The sequence below is a fragment of the Oryctolagus cuniculus genome, chromosome 16, assembly GCF_051225735.1.
Source record: "Oryctolagus cuniculus isolate XC-2025 breed Fujian yellow rabbit chromosome 16, ASM5122573v1, whole genome shotgun sequence".
In the NCBI taxonomy this organism is placed as follows: domain Eukaryota; kingdom Metazoa; phylum Chordata; class Mammalia; order Lagomorpha; family Leporidae; genus Oryctolagus; species Oryctolagus cuniculus.
The window spans coordinates 71,444,152-71,468,500 of NC_142882.1; the positions used below are offsets into that span (position 1 = coordinate 71,444,152).

Consider the following 24,349-nt stretch of genomic DNA (forward strand, 5'->3'; position numbering starts at 1 on the left):
ACAAAGTGTAAAGTACTGTTTGAGGACTAGTTATACCGTTAATTCACATAGTACAACACATTAAGGACAGAGATCCTACATGGGGAGTAAGTGCACAGTGACTCCTGTTGTTAATTTAACAACTGACACTCTTGTTTATGGCATCAGTAATCACCCAAGGCTCTTGTCATGAGTTGCCAAAGCTATGGAAGCTTTTTGAGTGCACCAACTCTGATCTTATTTAGACTAGGCAATGGTCAAAGTGGAAGTTCTCTCCTCCCTTCCTCCCTTCAGAGAAAGGTACCTCCTTCTTTGATGGCCCATTCTTTCATTTTTTTTTTTTTTTTTTTTTGGCCAGAGTGTCTTGGCTTTCCATGCCTGAAATACTTTCATGGGCTTTTCAGCCAGATCCAAATGCCTTAAGGGCTGATTCTGAGGCCAGAGTGCTGTTTAGGACATCTGTCATTCTATGAGTCTGCTGTGTATCCCACATCCCATGTTGGATCGTTCTCTCCTTTTTAATTCTATCAGTTAGTATTAGCAGACCCTAGTCTTGTTTATGTGATCCCTTTGACTCTTAATCCTATCATCATGATCAATTATGAACTGGAACTGATCACTTGGACTAGTGAGATGGCATTGGTACATGCCACCTTGATGGCATGCACTGGAATCCCCTGGCACATTTCTAACTCTACTGTTGGGGGCAAGTCCAATTGAGCATGTGCCAAACTATACATCTCCTCCCTCTCTTATATTTAACAGAGATCACTTTCCAGTTAAATTTAAACACCTAAGAATAACTGAGTGTTAATTAAATAGTTCAACCAATAGTATTAAGTAGAACAAAAAAAATACTAAAAGGGATAAAGTATTAAGTTGTTCGTCAACAGTCAGGACAAGGGTTGATCAAGTCATTGTTTCTCATCGTGTCCATTTCACTTCAACAGGTTTCCTTTTTGGTGCTTGGTTAGTTGTCACTGATCAGGGAGAACATATATTTGTCCCTTTGGGACTAGCTTAATAACATAATTACTTTCTAATACAGAAATATCAATGTCTTTTTTGTTTTTTTTTGACAGGCAGAGTGGACAGTGAAAGAGAGAGAGACAGAGAGAAAGGTCTTCCTTTTGCCGTTGGTTCACCCTCCAATGGCCGCCGCAGCCAGCGCATTGCGGCTGGCGCACCGCGCTGATCCGAAGCCAGGAGCCAGGTGCTTCTCCTGGTCTTCCATGGGGTGCAGGGCCCAAGCACTTGGGCCATCCTCCACTGCACTCCTGGGCCACAGCAGAGAGCTGGCCTGGAAGAGGGGCAACCGGGACAGAATCCGGCGCCCAGACCGGAACTAGAACCCGGTGTGCCAGCGCCACAAGGCGGAGGATTAGCTGATTGAGCCGTGGTACCGGCTTTCAATGTCTTCTTAAGTTTCATTTCTTCCAAATACCAGAGTCACTGTTAGTTAATATTATCATTAACTGTATATTATTTAATCTGCTCCAAGAATAAGTCCAGGTGTTTAGCTTAGAGAATAAGACACATGTTATGATGCTCATGGCCAATCTTGGAGTACTTCAGTTCAATAGCTCGATATGACTTCTGACTCTAACCCATGATAATGCAACTTCTAGAAGTCAGCAGTAATCGTTCAAGTAACTGGGTTCCTGCCAGCAACGTGGGAGTCCTGCTTTGAGCACTACTGAATTCCTGGGTTTCTGGCTTCAGCCTAGCCCAGTCTTACCTACTGTAGAAATTTGGGGGAATGAATCCAAAATGGGAGCTCCATTTGTCTCTCTGTCTCTCAAATATGTAATTTCAAAAAGCTTTTCATTACCTAAGTCAGACACACATATAATACAGGTGCCAGCATTGTATGCAGCAGACTTTCACCTATGATGCTAGCATCCCACATGGGCACTGGTTCAAATCCCAGCTGCTTAGCTTTTGATCCAGCTCCTTGCTAATGGGTTTGAGAAAGTATCAGAAGATGGCTGAAGTCCTTTGGCCTATGCACTCATGTAGGAGACCCAAATGGAGTTCCAGGATCCTGGCTTCATTTTGGCACTGCCCCGGCTATTGCCTCCATTTGGGGGGTTAGGGGGAGGTGAAACAGGGAATGGAAGACCTCTCTGTCTCTCTGTAACTCTGCCTTTCAAATAAATAAAGAAAAAAGAACACCAGTATAGAAAAGTCCTTAATACTTAATTGAAAATGCTTATTCAAGTGATTTTATTCCTTACATGGCTATTCAAGATTAATAATTTAGTCCAAAAAAAGATGAGCAAAATTAACCAAAGTGATTGACACATTCCTTTAGCATTTATCACATCACTAATATTGCCAAAGGAAAAAGTAAAAGAGAATTTAATCCAAACTAGTCAAAATATCAAGTCCTCCAACCAAGAAAATATTGAGTTATGTTGTTTTCCAGTCTTAATGCAGTTGCAGCAACTGTAATCATGAAAAGTCATTACTGCCTAGGATTGCAACAAATATGGTATCTTATTCATTGTGTCCTGAAAGAATCAAAAGACACATAGAGAGTTTAAAAGACAGAAAAAGGGGTATAAAAAAGCTGAAAGGAAATAAAATATAAATGGGTTTGGCTCATCTAACAAATTTCAATGATCCAAGAGTTTGCTCCATTACAAATGTATATAAAGTATTCACAATTGGGAGGTCATTTCATCACACGTTGAAGCTCCCATAAACTACTTTAGAAACAAAGTAGCAGATTAAAAACAGCATGCAGAAGGAATAATTTTACTTAACCAATCCATGCTTTAGAACTCATAGAGATACATTATCTAGAAGTTCCAAATGACTAATCAATTAAGGGTTTAATTCCAAATTGTGCTTCATTTTGAAAGTAATTACTAAGTTATTCAAGTTAAATGAAAGTCTGAAACACTCCAAATCTTGACACATTTTAATTAATTCCTGTATGTTTTCTATCTTTAAAGAAATTCATTTGCCTAGGGAACAATGAAAATGTGATCTGCTGAGATCACCTGGCTTTTAATCCATGTATGGTACATTTACTGGCAAAAGGTGATAAAAATGTCCATAGAAAAGAATGATATAGTAGTAGAAACAATGTATTTACAATGAAAAAGAATAAAATTATTTACCTCTAGGTATGATTTTAGGAATTTATTCATCTAAAACAAATAATTAAATATTTCATTTTTCATTTTTTAGAGCAGAGGTTATTTTAATTTACAATGAATTCAAATGCCTGATGATATATGCAAGCTTACAAGTCATTTGAGAAATTAATTAAATTTAAAATTAAAAAAGACAGTGCCTCAACATCTTTGATATCACTAAAAAATCTTCACCTATTCACTGATTAACTGTTTTCTCTGAATTTAACACTGATCTTTTTGATGGCAAATCATTGTTTATACAGACATTTATTCAGTCAATCATGTTTCATAAGATGAATTGTAAAGAATCTTTTCCTGTGTGATATTCATATAAAAAGAATCTACTTATTCATAAGTAAAATTTCAAATTCAATGTTAATTAGACAATTAAGTCAAACCTTAAAAATCTCTGTCAAGCTACACAGTGTCAGAATTATGCCAGGAAATAAATGCCAAAAGCTTTCTGGCAGTTGTTCAGATGCTTTATTACAAAATTTATTCATTTTATCAATATATGTATTTGGTTTTTCAATTATAAAACTATATTGAAACTAAATCTTTGATAAAAAAAAAAAAGTCCTAAAATATTCAAAGAAAAATACTATGTATGTGATATGCAAACAAGGCGTGAGCAAGGTGCCATCTGTTTCTGTTGGTTATCAGCAAACAACAGATGGAATGGTGATTCACCAAAGGAGAATGTTTTCCCTTCTGGTCAATTGGCTTTAGAGTTTATTTTTACTTTACTTAATTCCTATTAAGGGGTTAGGAAAATGCATTAAAAAAAAAACATAAAGAAAAAACCATGACAAATTTGGTTTAACTATAACTAAAAAAAAAAACAAGGCTTAAAGATATAAAAATATATACTTTTTGCAATAATACCCACAAAACCCTTCTCACAGACAACAATATATACAAGATAAGTAAAAGTAAAAGTTTTGAAACTGCATCTGTTCTCATTCTCTTTATTTCATACTCCTAGAAATGAATAAGAATGCTGCATTTCCAAGAGGCAAAAAGCAAAACAGGAGTCTTTGGCCTCTGAAGATTGCATCAGCTAAAAATAACTATAGTAGATCTCTTCTAAGCAGACAAAGTAGGTTAAGTATGTTCCAGCTCACCACAAAAACTGTTGCTAGAGTTTAAGAATCTATGATAGACTGAGCTTTTATAATCTGTCAATACCTCAAAGGTCATCTTGAGTCTGACAATACATAACTGATATCTGCAGCCCCGATAAACCACCTTTCTTTCTCAAAACTGTAATAATCCAACTGATTACTATAAAGATAAGCAAAGTAAGATAGGAGACACGAATCACAGTACCTTATAGTCATTTCAGTAAAAGTAAATCTAAATATTTCAATCTTTTTCCTAGGCTAGCCTCCAAAATACACATATATAAAACATGTCGTATTTCCAGATTCTCAAGACTTAACATTTTACTATTATTAAATTGCTACTTTGCATATACTAATCCAAACATACTCAAACATACTAAACATTAAACAAGTCAAACATATCAAACAGCTACTTTGAATGTGCTAATTCAATCAAATGTAATCAAAGCAGACTCTAGGATATTTGATTCTCTCTCAAATTAGGATTTTTTTTTTTTTTTTTTTTTTTTGGACAGGCAGAGTGGACAGTGAGAGAGAGAGAGAGAGACAGAGAGAAAGGTCTTCCTTTTGCTGTTGGTTCACCCTCCAATGGCCGCCGCAGCCAGCGCACTGCGGCCAGTGCATCGCGCTGATCCAAAGGCAGGAGCCAGGTGCTTCTGGTCTCTCATGGGGTACAGGGCCCAAGCACTTGGGCCATCCTCCACTGCACTCCCAGGCCACAGCAGAGAGCTAGCCTGGAAGAGGGGCAACCGGGACAGAATCCGGCGCCCCGACTGGGACTAGAACTCGGTGTGCCAGCACTGCAGGCGGAGGATTAGCCTACTGAGCTGTGGTGCTGGCCACAAATTAGGATGAACAGACTAGGAGCTCATAGTATTAGGTAAGAAGGAAAACACATTAAACATCTGTTCAAATCCCTTTCCAAATAATGATCTAAAAGAAATATTACATCATGAAAAACAATATGATTTTGAGTCAAAGCTGATAAGAAACACTTTGACTATTTATTGTATTTCTGTATTCAATTTTTTTTGCAAAAAATAAAATATATAAAATACAACAAAAACTTATGATTAGGAAGAAAGTCAGAGCTTCAAAGAAATAAGATCATGAGTGTGTGTAAGACTATGGAAAGACAGGCCCCAGCCAGTCCTTTGGCACTTATATAAAAGATGAAAAGTCACCAGATGACATAGAGTGTGAAGAAAAGGGAAAGAAAATCTGAAAGCTTTCAAGTTGCATTAAAGTTATTAGAAAATATGCCCAAAAGTACAAACATCAATTTTAAAGTAACTTCAAAGGGGACACGGGTAAGCTAATTCATATTTTCTTCTAAAGTAATTTCCTAGACTAAAAGGAAGTAAAGTCTTCACATAAAAAAATAATAATGCAGAGAAAATGTCTAAATAACAAGGTACTTAAAAAGAAGTCTCCCAGGCTGCCTTCACAGTAATTCTGTTGTTTCTTCCATGAAATATGATAAACACACACGTAAAATGGGAACAATTTCCTTGAAGTGAACAGGACAGTTCTTGTCTACCTAGAATTTAGTTCTGTAAGCTTACAAATATCCAACAAATAATTAAATTAATAATTACTTATAAATAAGGTTAAATACAACTGTAGGGGAAAAGTATCCCTGTGGCAGTGTTGGAAAAAAGAGTAGGCCTTGGGAGAATTCTGGGAAATCTCACCCCTCTGGGGAATCCAATTACTGACCCCTTCCAAGGTGGTGGATAGAGGCCGGGGGTAGCCAATCCAAGGGTGACCCCTACTGGATGCACTTGGTAAAGAGGGAGGGAGAAAAATTTTTAAAAAGCCAGCCCCATAGGTAAACTGATTCCCACCTCTGGGTGGCCCCCTACACAAGGGGGAGTTTTTGTCACTTATTGCAAATAAATTCACTTTTTGCTTTTACATTCTCAGATTTTTCTCTTTATTTCTATATTGAGCAGAAAGTCCACGTACCAGGAGAAGCTACTCCCCCCAACCCACCCACGACGTGACACAACATAAGTGAAAAGATCTCAACTACAACCCATTTATCAAAATTGGTCTTCATGTAAGAATGATTCATATTTTTAATACCTTTGATAATGACATAAAATTCTACTTTCATATTAAAGACAGTTCTAGGGAAAATTCCTAACCAATTTTAAAGGGAAAAACCTCAAACTAACAGTTTTAAGGGCAACACTGGCAGCCCTATAGCAGAAATGCAAAATAAAAATTTCAAAATTACTAAGGGAAGGCAAGAGAATTAAAAAAAATCAAGGATGGTAACAAAAGCATTAAAACACTAAACACAGGATTTAGGCAGGAAGTACTGGGTAAGTTGGCTCGGCAATACTGAGAATAAAGATGGCTATTCCTGGGGGCCAGCATGGTGGTACAACAGGTTAATCCTCCACCTACGGCGCCAGCATCCCATATGGGCGCCAGTTCTAGTCCCGGCTGCTCCTCTTCCGATCCAGCTCTCTGCTATGGCCTGGGAAAGCAGTAGAAGATGGCCCAAGTGCTTGGGCCCCTGTACCTACATGGGAGACCAAGAAGAAGCACCTAGCTCCTGGCTTTCTCTCTGTCTCTCCCTCTCATCGTCTGTAACTTTACCTCTCAGATAAATAAAAAAATCTTAAAAAAAAAAAAAAATGGCTATTCCTCTGGAAACGTAAAGAAGGACCCAAATGATGCTGAAGTGAAAGGAATTTATATTTAATTATGTTTACTTCAGAATCTTAACAATAAAATCAAAGATTACTTCATATGATCATCTACCTCTACCCAATGCAGCAAACCATTTGGGGTATGGGATGTTCAGCTTGTGGGCCACTAAGGCCTACAGAATCATGTGGTCTGGCCCTGCCAAGGCAACCACAGGTGGAACTTGCAATTCAATAAATCTACAGTGGACTAATTTTTAAGTTGACAATTTTCTATGGCCCACAGATGATGTTATAAACATCCAAATGGCCCTTGGCAGAGTTTAAACAGTATCACCAGCAGTCATACATAGTTTCAACTATTGGAAAGAACAAGCAGCATTTTCCATTGTATGACAGTTCTAATTGCAGCTCCCTGTTTTACTGCCTGAACATAGAAATACTGATGTGATGCTAGCATTCAAGCAACAGAACATTTTTTAAACAAAAATGACTGTCTATATTATATAAAGAATCTTTTTGTGCATTCATTTATTAAACGAACAAATGGGCAAAAAACTTAGCTAAAGCTGTGATAAAGCAGCCGAAAGAAAATACTGCTGCCCACAGTCCTTGTCGTGTGATTCTGTCCCTCTGTCTCCAAAGGCAACAGCACTGCCTCTCTCTGACCCACTGCCTATAGTCACATCTTCCCCTTACTGATGCTGCCAAAAAAGTTTTTCCACTTTCAGTTACCCATATGATTAGTGGTGCCCACATGGATATTCCCAATTAATCCCCTCCACTAAGGTCCCTAACTTTAATCATATCTACAAAGTTACTTTTGCCAAAGCCAGTGCTGTGGCATAGCAGGTAAGACTGCCATTTCTGAAACCAGCATCCCATTTGGGCTCCAGTTTGTGTCCTGGATGCTCCACTTCTGACCCAGCTCCCTGCTAATCTGCCTGGGAAGGCAGTGGAGGATGGCCCAAGTTCTCGGGCCCCTACACCCATAAGTGAGACCTGGAAGAAGCTCTGGGCTCCTGGTTCTGCTGCCCACACCCTGGCCATTGTGGCCATTTGGTCCCCAGCAGATGGAAGCTCTCTCTGTAACTCTGCTTTTCAAGTAAATAAATGAATCTTAAAAAAAAAAAAAAAAAAAAAAAAAAAAGAATCCAGGCAACTGGGAATTGCTCTTAGTAAAGGTTAAAAGGAATTCCCAGGATAACAATGAACCAAATTCTAAGGAAGACTTGTATGTACCCCAGAAAAGAGAGAGCTTCAGAAGCAAAATCTTGGAAATTGCCTGATGTGTATGGACTTACAGAAAATGGGACATCAGAAATGCTTTACAAGGCAGCTAAGTTCTTAGGTTCAAAGAAAACTAAAATTTTTTAAATGTCACAATTATTCACAAAGAAAAATAAAAGTTGAACCAAGTAGAAGGAAAATCATAGAATAGCACTTGATCCTGCAGTGAACAAAACAGATATGGCCAAGTAATGTTTGTAATAATATAAAAACTAAAGTGAGTGTCCTCTCCTATAGGAGATGCAGGGAGGACTGGCAGGGATCCAGAGAAACAGCCTTCCTGGAAGTCATTGTCTACCCAGATATTCACCCAACTCCTAGCTAGGATAAAAATCTATTCCTCAGAATCACATCCTGATGTATCATTCAGGACTCTTTTTTGAATATTTCCAAATCAAAAAACTGTGTCTGTATTCCTTAACCTTTGATTCACTGGTTATAAAACAGGAAATGACTATATTAACTAATTTCCATCCTCTAAAGCTTATACCTAAATTTATATACATATGCCTAAGACAGTGGAGCAGTCATGGTACCACAGGTGTAAGATTTTATTTCATTAACATGAATTTCCAGTAATAATAAGTAAGACAGGTGAGACAATTTTTTTAAAATGCCTCAAATTATATTAATTCCATCTTCAATAACAACAGAAGACAAAGGGAGTTATTTTTACATTCTATCTGTATCTTCCTTTAAAAATAAACAGAATGAATGAGGATTCTCAAACTTTAATTAGTCTGATTGCATTCTTTCCTTCAGCACCTTCCTATTGTGGCCGAACCAGTCTTAAAACAATAATAGAGTGAAAAGCATGTTTCTATTAATAGACAATATTTATCTTAGGTAAATTACTATCAAGAAGAGGTCAATATGAAATTTACTACTTAAATCAATTGAATGCTACTTCATAAATGGAAGAAAGGTTTTTGTTTGTTTGTTTGTTTTTTGTTTTTTTGTTCTTTTTATCTTTGACAGGCAGAGTGGACAGTGAGAGAGAGAGAGACAGAGAGAAAGGTCTTCCTTTGCCATTCGTTCACCCTCCAATGGCCACCGCGGCCGGCGCACCGCGCTGATCCGAAGGCAGGAGCCAGGTGCTTCTCCTGGTCTTCCATGGGGTGCAGGGCCCAAGCACCTGGGCCATCCTCCACTGCACTCCCAGGCCACAGCAGAGAGCTGGCCTGGAAGAGGGGCAACCGGGACAGAATCTGGCGCCCAGACCGGAACTAGAACCCGGTGTGCCAGCGCCACAAGGCGGAGGATTAGCCTAGTGAGCCGCGGCACCGGCAGAAAGGGTTTTTTTTCTTTTAACAACATCTTGGAAAGCAAGTCAACCTTCAGCATACACATCTGGTGGTTCATCTCTAAAATCATTTAATTTTTTGGAAGAACAATGATTATAACAGAGGTGATTTCCAGAAAGATAAAAATAAAGGGTACCAGAAATAGTGATCTTTAAAAACAAAAAAAAGGGTGGGCCTTTGTTGCAACACTTAAGGTACAACTTGGGACACCCACATACTGTATTGGAGTACTTGCTTTGATTCCCAACTCTACTTCCAATTCCAGCTTCTGGCAATTGCACAGTCTGGGAGGCAGCATATTTAAGAAGCTGCCACCCATATGAAAGATTGAGTTCTGAGTTGCTGGCTTTGGCCACTGCAACTCTGGCCACTGCAGGCATAGGGGAAGTGAACCAGTAGATGAAAGATCTCTCTCTGCCTCAGTTTCTCTCTCTCATTGCATTTCAAATAAAAAATATAAATAAATAATTTTTAATAAAATAAAAACCTAGCCTAAGTACAAAGTATTACTATCTCCAGATTCTTTGACTATCAATGTGAGTATATTAACCCTTTAATAAAGAGTCTTAGGAATATAAAATGAGTAACTGAAATTCTGCATAATATTTTTAGTTCTAGAAAAGATTAGAGATTGTCTAATCCATCTTATTAGTGAGGGTACCAAATATAATCAAACTAAATTAAATTACTTATCCAAAGTCACATCACCGGCTACTGGCAGAACATGGACTGGAATTCAAGACTTCTATACTACCTTGTGCTTTCTTCCTTGTTTTTGATGATACGAAAAATACAACTATCTTATCTTTTAGAGTAAATAACATTACCAAAATATTATCTATTTAAAATACTATTACATTTAAATGATTAATTACATTTCAAGTATAATTAAAAGTCAAACATATACAAAAGGTACACCTTTAAGTGAATAAACCTAAGTTAATTTAGCTTAAAAATCATTTTTCATCAGTCTATATGTAATACCCAATATACTAACAATCAGTTTTTCATTAGTGAAGAAATAATTTAAACAGAAATGAGCTTCTTAAAAAATTTCAAATTAATTTCTTAAAAAATAAATTATTCAAATATTAAGTGGCTTTTTGATAAAGGTGTGTTATTCATTAAAGTTATTAATGAATTACTAAAACTCATTATCTTTAATAGGCAAATCTGTATTAAAACCAGATTATTAAAGATTTCACATCCAATTGAGTTCATAAAAATTTTGTCAAGTTAGCAAGGTGAAAGGCTGTTGTCATCATGATGCTGATCATAAAATATGTTATAGGCTAAGATAGCATGGTTCAAAATCTTATACTGTGTTTTAGGTAAAGGCAACAATACTTTTACAAGTACACATTTTGTTATTTTAAACTTTTGAATGGATCAATATTAAGGATTTGGACAATACAAAATGAAAACTTTCTCAACCAACAGAATACTTTCTTACCAGGAACTATCAAGTTGTAGTCTTAGCCCACTTCAGTCTCCTGTCACTCTTCTACTTCCTGAACACTATTTGACCTGCTGAGGCAATATAACCATACCTCTCAAATGACAGTATACTTTCTAAATATTTTTAAAAGACTTATTTATTTGAGAGTCAGAGTTACAAACAGAGAGAGAGGGAGAGACAGAGAGAAAGCTCTTTTATCCACTGGTCCACTCCCCAAATGGCTGCAACAGCTGGAGCTGGGTGGATCCAAAGCCAGGAGCCAGGAGCTGCTTTTGGGTCTCCCATACAGATGCAGGTGCCCAAGCAGTTGGGCCATCCTCTACAGCTCTCCCAGGCTACCACAGAGAGCTGGATCAGAAGAGGAAGAGCCAGGACTTGAACTGGTGCCCTCATGGGATGCTAGCACTGCAAGTGGTGGCTTTACCTGCTAATCAACAGCACTGACCCCTGTACTTTCTAATTTATACAACACTCAATGTCAACTTATTGCCACTACAGTATCTTGTAGGTATAGACCATGACTGCATTTTGGTATTCTATTCACATCAGGCTCACTGCCTTACATTATTATTTGCTCAGTAGGAATCTCGTCATGGTTTAAGAACAGGACAAGGAGTTACAAGCAAAGACTAAACAGAAAGCACAAAAAAAGATTTATTTCTAGGCATCCAATTCATACTAGTTGCCACAGAGAACCATTCAAATCAGAAATGGCATGAACAATACCATTTCAACAAAAGAAAACTGCCTACATTTTTAAAAATTGTGAAGAAATTACAAATTTATTTTCTATACATTATAAATAAAATTAGTATTGTCTTCCCTTTACTGGACTCAAAAGGTTTACCCAAAAAGAATAAATTCACTGACACTGAGAACTGTGTTGCATACATCAGAAGTCATGATTTGCTCATTAGGTGCTTTGACATAAAGCTGAAAATTAGCAAAATCAGAGTAGGTGAAGTAACTGTGAATTGCTAGTATCTCCAAAGGTATAAAAAACATAACAGTTAAGTCTCAAAACCAGTGTATTATAAGATGACAAAATGGACTATGTGACATTACACAGTAAACCTTTCACAAATGATGAAACAGCAAGTTACAAGGTAAAAGGATTTACGTTGTTTTGACTCAATGACAAAGAAGTGACCACAGAAAAGTTAAAGAAGATTCTACTTTAAACTGGTAGAAATACTATAATAAAAGGTCATAGTTAAAGATCAGAACCACATAATATATTAATAAATTCAAGAAAAGATTTTTCTCTTTTACCCAACTAATACAGAAATATATATATGAAACATGGTTATTTTGTACTTAAAGATGGGCAAAACATCTAAACTCACTGTCCTATAAACAGCCTTCAAGTTGGAGAAAAGTAATCCTCCCAATACAAAAGATGGACTGTTTGTAAGTCAGATTCTAGGCCCCAAAATTAAACATTTTCATGTCTATAATAAAAAAAAATGTGAAAGAATTACCCCTTATTAGTATTATTGACTCTTACTACAAAAGTTACAATTACTAGAAAATTTTCTCTTGAATAATTATACACCTGAAGTTTATTATCTTAAAGTGATATTACCATATATAGTGAGTATAAAGAAATACAGGCTCACTAACTAAGAGGTAAATAAATTATATTTAAGATGGTCTCTGAAATAGATGTCAACAATGGATAGTATAAATCATAGGAATTCCAAAGGGAAGAATTGCTTAACTGTAATGAAAACAAAAGGGGCTCTCTTTGTCACTGTGCCTAATGAGAAAATCTCAGTAATCATTTATGTAGCTTCTATAAGTAAAAAGAAAGAGAGAAAGAGAAGATCACAATTACTGTGTTAAAACAGGCTAACGTGTCAGCTATCACAATAACTGGTATTCCTTTAAAATTCAGTATTTCACCCATGTTATTTCCTTCCAACCAATTAAAAAGCAGAAAAATAAGGAGATAGAAACATGACTCATTAGTAATTATATGGCAAACACCATGAGGTACAGCTGGAAATACAGCAAACCAGAAAAGGAGTTAACCTTTTCTCAATTTTAAATACTGCTCAGCTATATAAGAAAAATAAAAAAAAATCCAAGTTCACCTCCTTTGGTCTACCACAAAATCATTAATACTCTGAGTACCTTACAACTCTTCAAGCAAGTGTCTCCATATTTATGGTACCAGAGATTCATTTAATTGCTTAGTCAAGAATCTATTACACATCTCGCACAATACAATACTCAGAGCTGGGAAAATATGGCTAAAAGAGACCAGATCCTAGTCTGCACAACACCAAGCAAAGATAAGCCACAAATTTTCATTTCATGGATGAAGGTAAACAAACAGGAAAAAATACTTTATAGTTGATCCTCAAGAGAAATAACTTATTAGAAAGTCCCAAAGCAGTGTATTGATTTATCCTAATATAATAAAACGGTTTAAGTTGCATGCAACAAAATACCCTTCTGGGAGGGACTTGATATACCAGAAACATAAGAAAGAGAGGTACAGAGGAGAGTATCGTGGTACAGTGGGTTAAGTTGCTGATTAGGGCACTTGCAGCCCACAATGGAGTGTCTGGGAATCCCAGCTATTCTACACTTCCAATGCAGCTGCCTATCAACGAGCCTGTAGAGGCAGAAGATGATAGGTCAAGTACTTGTGTTCCCACCACTCACACAGGAGACCTTGCTGGAGCTCCTGGTTTCAGCCTGGTCCAGCCCTGGCTGTTTTGGGCATTTGGGGAGTGAAGTATAAATGGAAGATCTCTCTAGCATCCTATCTCTTAGTATATGTCTGTCACTCTGCCTTTCAAATAAATTTTTTTTTTTAATTTTGTTAAGGCTAACACCAGAGTCAGCACTGTGGTGCATCAGGCTAAGCTACAACTTACAATACTTACAATACTGGCATCTCATGATCAACAGCTCCACTTCTGATCCAGCTTCCTGCTAATGTGCCTGCTACTCACATGAGAGACCCAGATAGAATTCCTGGCTCTTTTTTTTTTTTTTAAGATTTTTATTTATTTATTTGACAGGTAGAGTTACAGACAGTGAGAGAGAGAGACAAAGGTCTTCCCTCTGTTGGTTCACTTTCCAAATGGCCACAACGGCTGGAGCTGCACTGATCCGAAGCCAGGAGCCAGGAGCCAGGAGCCAAGAGCCAGGAGCCAGGAGCCAGGAGCCAGGAGCCAGGACCTTTCTCTCAGTCTCCCACGCAGGTACAGGAGCCCAAGCACTTGGGCCATCCTCCACTGCTATCCCAGGCCACAGCAGAGAGCTGGACTAGAAGAGGAGCAACCGGGACTAGAACTGGCACCCATATGGGATGCTGGTGCTACAGGCAGAGGATTAATGTAGTGCGACACAGCACCAGCCCCAAATTCCTGGCTCTTGATTTCAGCCTGGCCCATGACTGGCTCCTGTGGCCTTTGGGGAATGAATCACTGAATGGAAGATATTTCTCTCTCTCTCTCTCTCTCTCTCTGTTGCTCTGCCTTTCAAGTAAATAAATAAATTTTTTTTAAAAGGCTAAGATAACTGAAATACAAATGATAGATAAAAACTTAACTAGAAAACCAGCATAAATGGTAAGATCAAGATCAAGATGACTATTTCTGGTATTGTGGCACATTGTGTAAAAGCTGCCACCTGTAACCCTGGCATCCCATGTGGTGCTGGATTCTCCAAATGTTCTACTTCCAGTCCAGCTCTCTGCAAAATGGGCCTGGGAAAGCAGCAGAACAAAACTCAAGTACTTGGATACCTATCACCTACATGGGAAACCTACATGAAGTTCCATGGGTTACTGCTTTAGGCCATCGTGGCCACTGAGGAGTGAACCAGCAGATGGAAGATCTCTCCTCTGTCTCTGTTATCTCTGCCTTTCAAATAAAATAAATAAATCTTAAAAAAATAAAAAAAAGATCAAGCTGACTGATCATTCTCTTCTCTAACTCTCACTCCCTTCATCAGCTAGGTGCAATCTCTGACCAGCTGAACAATGCTATTCAAAGCACTGGAGGGGCCGGACCTGTGGCACAGAAGGCTAAGCCTCCAAATGCACTGCTGGCATCCTATATGGGTGCCAGTTCGAAACCTGGCAGCTCTGCTTCCGATTTGGCTCCCTGCTAATGCATCTGGGAAAGCAGCAGAAGATATTTGGGGCCCTGCACCCCCATGGCGACCAGCAAGAAGCTCCTGCTCCTGGCTTCAGACTGGCACAGCCCTTGCCATTGCTGCCATTTGCAGGGTGAACCAGCAGGTGAACAAATAACTTTTTTTTTTTTTTTTTTTGACAGGCAGAGTGGACAGTGAGAGAGAGAGACAGAGAGAAAGGTCTTCCTTTGCCGTTGGTTCACCCTCCAATGGCCGTCACAGCTGGCGCGCTGCAGCCGGCGCACCGCACTGATCCGAAGCCAGGAGCCAGGTGCTTCTCCTGGTCTCCCATGGGGTGCAGGGCCCAAGGACTTGGGCCATCCTCCACTGCCTTCCCGGGCCACAGCAGAGAGCTGGCCTGGAAGAGGGGCAACAGGGAAAGAATCCGGCACCCTGACTGGGACTAGAACCGGGTGTGCCGGCGCCGCTAGGTGGAGGATTAGCCTATTGAGCCGTGGCGCCAGCCACAAATAACTCTTAAAAAAAAAAAATCTGTGGAATGGACTGACACAGGAAGGGAGGAAAGATGTAAGAGAAAGAAGAAAGGTAATAACCATAGATGAAAGTAGGGACAGGCATTTGGTGCCAAAATTAAGACACCACTTGGAACATCTACATTCCAAATCAGAGTGGCAGGTTTAACTCCTGGCTCTTCTGTTTCTGATCCAGCTTTCTGCTAATGCACACCCTGGAAGACAGCAGATAATGATCCAAGTACTTGGTTCCCTGCAAACTATGTGGAAGGTGTGCACTGAGTTATGTGCTTCTGGCTTCAGCCTCCCTAAGACTTGGCTGTTGCAGATATTCATGGAATGAATCAGTGAACCAGTAGCTGGAAGATTCTCTCTCCGCCTACTACATCTCTCTCTTACTTTGTCTCTCTGCCTTTTAAATAAAATGACAAAAAATAAAATTTAAATATATAAATATGCATACATATAGTTATTTTCTAACTTTATTCTATATAAGGATAGCACTAAAAAAATCAGCTTAGTTGTGCACCATAAATTCTAATTGATTAGCATTATGATGGTCCAAAGTCTACATTTCAACAACAACAACAACAAAAAAAAACCCAAATGATCCTGATACAAGTAATCTTGGGACTCCAGAGAATCATTAAGATTTTTTTCAAAGAATTCAAGATTCCAGGCTGAAGTCAGGAGCCAGGTGCTTCACTTGGGACTCAAACCAGTGCCCATATGGGATGCCAGCACTGGAGCACTGGAGACAGCAGCTTAGCCCTCTACACCACAAGGCCAGCTCCCAAAGCACTATTTCCAAAGTTGGTACCACACAGTATGCTATGATGCCATAAAAATGTCTCGAAGATTCTGCTCTTTGATAAAGTTAAGTCAAGAAAAAAAATAAAGAAAAGTTTCTAAATGGTATGATACTTTGGATTTTCATAATGCCTTTGAATTTTCTCAAGTTAGAAAATAATCATACAGCATTTCAAAAATTACTAGCCATAAAATCCTTTCTTGTTTGACCCAACAGTATCTACAAAAAGTCTAAAACTTTTAATCAAGAAAACTAGAGAAAAAGAATAAGATGAAAGGAAATGGACTAAGAAAATTTAAAAGCTTTATTATAATTCTAGTATAGAAAAGCAGACAGATAAAGGAGAAAAAGTAGAAGATCCTTTAAGCTATTTAAATGTCTTCTTTTATCTAAAGTATCACATAAATATTACTATAATATATATAACCTTCTTCTACATGATAACTCCAAAGTTATGAATGATTATACTGTTTATAAAGATTTCTTTAAACAATAAAGAAACTGGAAAATTCGTGTTTTGTAAGAAGATAATCTTTGTAGACACAGTCATATGAAGTAATAACAGCTTTTTTCTAAGATCTTAAGAACAGCTATAAATATTAGCATCCAACAGAGAAAATACTTTAGAAACAGAAACTAGAAGGTTTATTTTAAAAAAGAAAATTCTCTCTAGCTCCTTCATAAAACAAGCTTTATTTTGAAGCCTAAAAGTAATGTTTTAAACTAGAATGGTTAGGGAGTGAACCAGAGGATGGAGAATCTCTCTCTCTCTGGGTCTCTCCCCCTCTCTCTGTAACTCTGACTTTCAAATAAATAAATAAATCTAAAGCTAAATAAATTAGAAGGGCTTACAAATGAACCTTCTTGAAGTCAATCTATTTAGAACATCCAAAATAAACTACTTCAATTATAGAGATAACAATTCTTAGATTTGTCTATTAAATTTTATATGAGCCCACAACACAAATGCAATGAAATAATCTAATGAATTCTCTTAGATATGATATTTTTAAGAAATAATGCAGTGGTTACTTCCAGGTGTAAAAAGAAAACATCTCTGATATATAAAGTATTACCTTAAAGAAAAATATAAAAATATAAGAATCTAAAATAAAAGAGGTAACAAAATAAATGATGAGAATTAACTGTAAAAATATACTTGCACCTCCCTCACAAAGAGATAGAGTTTTATTTTTTTTTTTAAGATTTATTTATTTATTTGAAAGTCAGAGTTACACAGAGAGAGGAGAGGCAAACAGACAGAGGTCTTCCATCTGATGGTTCACTCCCCAACTGGCCACAACGGCGGAGCTGTGTCAATCTGAAGCCAGGAGCCAGGAGCTTCTTCCAGGTGTCCCATGCAGGTGCAGGCCCAAGGACTTGGGCCATCTTCCACTGCTTTCCCAGGCCATAACAGAGAGCTGGATCAGAAGAGGAGCAGCCAGGACTAGAACCAGTGCCCATATGGGATACCAGAGCCTCAGGCCAGAGCATTAACGCATTGCACCACAGCGCCGGTCCCAGAGTTTTCAAAAGTGTATGCCTTAGCTCAAGGCAGGAACTCACAATCAAATTTTTATTTAAGATAGTCTCAAATTTCTAGATTCCTTGGCATGTGGTAATCACAAACAGAAACCCTTTCTAAAAGAAATTACTTAAACTTTAACTTCAAGGAATTTTCAATGAGAAAAAAAAACTAACAACCCTATATAAAGATTAGCAGAAGACTTTCATACACATTTCCTAGAAGAGAAAATATAACTAACCATATATATATGTGTGTGTGTGTGTGTGTGTGTGTGTGTAAGTAAATGCTCAAAACTACTACTATTGAAGGAAACAAAAACAAAATGACAATATACTACTAACTATATATCACATTGGAAAGCATTAAAGCATAAAAAAAAAAAAAAAAAAAAACACAAGTTCTAAAGGCACAGAAAAATCATCCATTGTTGCTATGTCTAAACTGGTTTGGAATGCAATTGTTACAGTCTAGCAAAACTGAAGCTAGATGCTGTGGGCCTGTAACTCAGCAAACCTTTACCTTGTATGTACCCTAACTCTCTGTCACTATGCTGCAGGTAAAATTTATAATAGTAACTAAAACCAAGTTGTTCAGAACAGAAAAACTAAGGAACAATCTAACTTACCATCAGTAGAATAAAAGAAAAACTAAGTAACAATCTATTTTTTCAAAAGAAAACTATACATTAGTGAAAATAAATGCACTAGTATGAATCTAATCAAAAGGTCACTTAAAAATCCCAAGTTGGGGCCGGCGCTGCGGCTCAATAGGCTAATCCTTCGCCTGTGGCATTGGCACACCGGGTTCTAGTCCCGGTCGGGGCACCAGATTCTGTCCCGGTCGCTCCTCTTCCAGGACAGCTCTCTGCTATGGCCTGGGAGTGCAGTGGAGGATGGCCCAAGTCCTTGGGCCCTGCACCCGCATGGGAGACCAGGAGAAGTACCTGGCTCCTGCCATCAGATCAGCGCGGTGCGCCAGCCGCAGCGGCCAATGGGGTGTGAACCAACAGCAAAAGGAAGACCTTTCTCTCTGTCTCTCTCTCTCTCTCTCACTGTCCACTCTGCCTGTCAAAAAAAAAAAAAAAAAAATCCCAAGTTGGAGAAGAAAAAGCTTTGAATACATTCATACAAAATACAAAATTGCAAAAGCAAATTATGTATTATTTATGGATACATGGATCTGAACTATAATTATAAAGAAAAAGAGGAGAATGAGAAATAATAAAGTTGAGGAAAGAGGTGGCCCAGGCCTAGACAGATGTAGAGGAGATTTCCAAGGGACTCACAGGGCTTCAAAGACTTTGGGAATGGTCTATCTTTCAAGCGAGGTAGTGACCATGCTGAGTGATCATTATTATTATGCTTTCAACTGAACATGTAAACTACAAACTATTGGAAAAGTATATTTCATAGGATAGAAAAATAAATGCTTAAGAACAAGCAAGGATAATACATGCTTCTTTCTTTGGTTTTTGTTTACCCTTTGTCTTTCTCACCCTCTTAAAGTCCTAGCCTTAGAATTCTCTTTTTTTTTTTTTTTTCATTATGATTATGATAAAGAAGGAATAAATTACCGTGTTTCTCATTGGAATCTTCTTGGGCTCTGGTGGCACGTCCTGTGGAACAAATTTCACTGGTTCCTTAATCTGCCTCCTTGATCGTTTGGTCCCATCTGGTAAGGTTTCCATGGCCATGTCTGCTTCCATGTCACTGCTCCCGGCCTGGTCACATTCTGAGCACTGCCTATATAAAGCAAAATAAAAAGGTCTTATACAAAGGTCTTCAGAAACTTCGTGGAAAATGTGTATATGAACAACTATGTGTGGACTTCAAGAATTTTTTGCACCTAAATATTTTATCTTTTAGTTTCAATTTTCTAAGAACCTTCTGAATGCCTTCATGTTAATTATTGCCTTGTAACTTAAGCTAGTTTCTATAAATATAAAATCTAGATTTTTTATGTGAAGGATACTTAAATATTGGATGCCCGTGATTTAAGCATAGCAAGTTAACAAAATTACTTACAACAAAAAATTACTGTGTCATGGACTACTTAGAAAATTTTTATGTATCTACTGCTAGAGTGATGAAGTATTTTATCCCTTAAATTCATAGATTACCATCAAAATATAAATACAACTAGGGTAGGCACTGCAGCACAGCAACTTGAGTGGGATACTCACACCCCATGTGGGAGTACTGATTGAAGTCCTAGCTATTTCACTTCTAACCCAGCTCTCTAAAAACGCATCCAGGAGGCAGTGGATGATGGCTCAAGAACTGGAGTTCCTGCCACCCACATTGGAGATCCGGATGCAGTTTCTGGCTCCTAGCTTTGGCCTAGCCTGGTCCACACTATTGTGGCCATTTGGGGAGCAAGCCAATAAATGGAAATCAATAAATAAATCTTAAAAAAAAAAAAAGAAAGAAAACTAAACTGTTTCTGTATTTGTCTCATATGAAATCATCAAACAGAATTAAGTAAATACAATACAGGACCTCAGAATTAAAATGATTATTACATTTTGAAATTGTAAACAGAACTAAATTGTATAACCCTAGAAATTTAGATATAGATATTATCAAATTATATCACAAAAAAGGGTCAGTTGCCTGGCTTTACAGCATTAAAATATGCAATCAATACTAACTGACCATTGCTATCAGTTAAGTGAAATGTGGCCAGGGTTTCTCAAAAAGTTCAAATCCACTTTTAACTTACAGGAATTTGTCAGGTATAGAAACAAGTACCTTCTGAAGAATTTTTTTGTTTTTAAAAAAGCAGAAATATTTCTCCTTTTGTTTCTCTTTTTGTAGTTATTATCTTTATCAAAACAATTTACATTTTATGTTCATTCATACGACCACTAAAACTCATGTATTTATATGACAAAGAAACTTGCTCTGGAGCAGTAAAATAATAGAAATGTTATGCTCTGAACACCACAAAACACTGAATGACTCAGAAAATTTTAAAAAAATGTAACTTTCAAGGCAGAATTTATTCATTTCTACTTCAAGATATCTTGCCACATGATTCCTGCAGTACATTAAAGTCTACAGGAGGACATATTATTATTTCCTCTTTTTCATCAATAATTAAGCAGTGTAGCCTCCATCTTAGAAAATTCTGTAAGGTATGTAAAAGCATCTGCGTCACATGAATCAGCAGACAAGATACTAGGTAATAATTATCCAAGATAAGGCTAAGGCCTGTTCATTTAATAGAATCAAATACTATTTTGGGAGAAAGTCATGATTATTTTTCATGTCAGAAGACATACCTGGCTTCTTTTAGTAATTCACTAACTTGTTCTTATCAATGATAATCCTATATATTTTTACTTAACACACTACTAAGAAGATTGTTGTAACCCACTTGGGTAATTTTTTAGTTGTACTGCGATGGACAGGAAGAAAATATGGCAAATGGAGAAAAATCTCTTGGTTTTTCAGCAAGAAGGTTGTAATTTTGATACTAAAACCGTACATCTGAAACATGAAATTTGTTCCCTTTACATAATTTAAGAAAAAAATATTTCCACATTAAAAAAATTCTAATTTCATATAAATCCTTCACATAAGTTTTCCTTATTTAAAATTGAAAAAGCTATTTTAATTGCTTATTTTGCATATTAATCTTTAATATTTTGCATGAGTATTATTTGAGAAAAACAAGAAATTCACAACACTTACTCATTATTCACTGAACATCCTTGCTATACAGCCTGAGAAAGTCAGTTATCTCTGATATTTGTTTCTACAGTAGCTGTTGCATACCATCTGCTCTGATGATGATGATGATGATGAAGCCCCTGTCATTATACTAGTCCTTTCTGTCTCAATGACCTCCACAGACTACTTCTGTTTCACTCAAACATCTGAGTTTGTCTAATATAAACTCACTCAACTTCTGAGCCACCATCTACCAATACTTACTTCTGGTTCTTAATCTCTTATTTTTTTCACATGTCTTAAATGTGCCCAACAGAAGCCCACAGAACTACGGTGGGAATAGGCTGAACTGAAAGTATCCTAATCTAGAACTAGAATCTCCATGAAAACATTGCTGATACTGGAAGAAGTTTCTGGTGTTGAGGAAAAAAAGCAAGCACAATATGGTATCATAGAAATAAGGCAACAGGTTACCTGGTAATTCTAGCTAAAGTTAGCATAAGGGGAGTTAGTAGTAAAGGAATTAATACAAGCTTATAGGGCCAGCAAACAGATTGGTGACATTAATAAAAGTTTACTACTGGGATTGGCAGAAGTTTAAACCAACTTGTTAAGTCCTAGTGACCAAACAGGGGTTGAGTGACAGGATGTTTTTTCTACTAAAGGATTAGCAACAACTAGGTAGGAACTAAAGCAGAAGTCAGTCAGTGATGTGCTGGTAAATGTCTAACATCTGGCTTTCTGGAGGAAAAGCCGTATTTGTAGCATTTGTCAATTTCCATGGTATGAACACTCTCAATTATAGTAATTGCAAACTAACAAAATGGTGTCATAGAATGTGGAGTAGGGAAAAGATATATACTAACCACCATTCTACAATATAAATAAAAAGGCTCTTCTAAAAGTCCATGGAGGCCAGCGCTGCAGCTCAATAGGCTAATCCTCCGTCTGCGGCGCCGGCACACTGGGTTCTAGTCCCAGTCGGGGCGCCGGATTCTGTCCTGGTTGCCCCTCTTCCAGGCCAGCTCTCTGCTGTGGCCCAGGAGTGCAGTGGAGGATGGCCCAAGTGCTTGGGCCCTGCACCCGCAAGGGAGACCAGGAGAAACACCTGGCTCCTGGCTACGGATCAGCATGATGCGCCAGCCACAGCGCCCAGACCACAGCGCGCCAGCCGCGCTGGCCATTGGAGGGTGAACCAACAGCAAAAGGAAGACCTTTCTCTCTGTCTCTCTCTCACTGCCCACTCTGCCTGTCCAAAAAAAAAAAAAAAAGTCCATGGAAAATTTAATAAAATGTTTACTTTGGTGAAAAATTTTGAAATCCAGGCAAATATTTTTCATCATTTGCATTTTTCTTGAACATTCTAAAGATCCCTCATATGCATGCATTTCAAAAACTTTTTGTACCCTAATAAACTTATCCTTCAATTCCATTTTCACAAATTTTTGAAGTACTCTCATAATAGGTTTAAGAGTACAGATAACAATAAAATGTAATAAAACATTTAGAAAATGATACATTTATGTATTTATTATCTTTAATACAGCTTTACAAATAAACTGAAAATGTCAAAAGTTGAATAGTAAAAACTGCTTCCCACTTTCCAGGTAAATGAAGGAAAAAATTCTCTAAATTTTGCTCATTCTAAAATTAACACACAATTGTTAATCAAAGCTAAGTTGATTTTAGAGGCCAAAAGAAATCTGATCACTAAAAACTGGAAGAAACTGAAGACTTCACTGTTCCATTATTTGTTTCTACTTTTACTAAATACCACTATATCTAATAAACCAGTTCTTAGTGGTTTAAGCACCTTGGGCTATGCACCTTCATTTGAAGTTCTCTCAGAAATTCACACACTGGAAACCAGAGCTTTGTAGGCAAAGCAGTATTAGGAAGGTCCATCACCTCATTTAAGTACAGAACTACACACACACCTTCATGTCCAACCTCACAACAAAGCACTCTGACCCTGGAGACTAGCCAACTACCTTCCAACTTGAAACTCACCCGGATGTTAATCAACATGGCTGGCATTCTGACACACTGCTTCAATTTCTTTCTAAATTCTATAAGCTTCTAAAGAACATAAATACCAAAAGAAATACCCTCCATTATATTTATAAAAGCAAGCCAGTCTGAATATATAAGACAGATTGATAAAGGAACATGATGAGAAAGCAGTGCTGTGAAAATGGTTTTAAAATAAAAAGCCAGTTTTCTCATAATATAATGAGGTATCAATAAGGTCAGAAACATGCTTAACCTCTTTGAGGGACACACACATTCTTTTGTATCAGATTACCAATGAAGTATATGAGGTTCTCTCTTTTTTAAGACATGAAAGGTTATTTGTATGAAAATAATATTCACATTCATCTCAATATTTTCCATTTCCTATATTCTCCTTCCTATAAGGAATCAGTCTATTAAAAAAAGTTGAACATCCGCATCTCCCACTGACTGAAATTGATGAAGGGATAAAATTATAGACACCATAAGCTTTTATCAAACAGCTACAATGCTTCAAAATGCCTAAATTAACAAAATAATTTAGAAATGTCTCTAGATTTACAAAGAATAGTTGGATTTAAATATGTCTAACACAAATGACAAATACCAGAGGTAAAGTATTCAGTGACATTAATTCAGAAATAAAATATTAAATCACCAGTGTAAGTATGACTACTGAGGCAGTTGTCGATAAATACATTTGATATTGAAACAAAAATAAAGCATTTAAGAA

At 37.3% G+C, this 24,349-nt stretch overlaps 1 protein-coding gene across 17 annotated transcripts in view; it reads right to left on the bottom strand.

Annotated features, from left to right (window-relative positions):
* The window catches only part of PHF14 (PHD finger protein 14), a 185,487-nt gene that overhangs the window by 101,274 nt on the left and 59,864 nt on the right, over window positions 1-24,349 (bottom strand). For all 17 annotated transcript variants that reach the window (XR_007922235.3, XR_007922234.3, XR_016222696.1 and 14 more), the window contains one exon: window positions 19,503-19,671. Coding sequence is in view for 12 of the 17 variants with exons in the window: in XM_051852938.3 (XP_051708898.1) it covers window positions 19,503-19,671 (169 nt within the window). In the remaining 5 variants the exon portion in view is untranslated. The remainder of the gene's footprint in view (window positions 1-19,502; window positions 19,672-24,349) is intronic.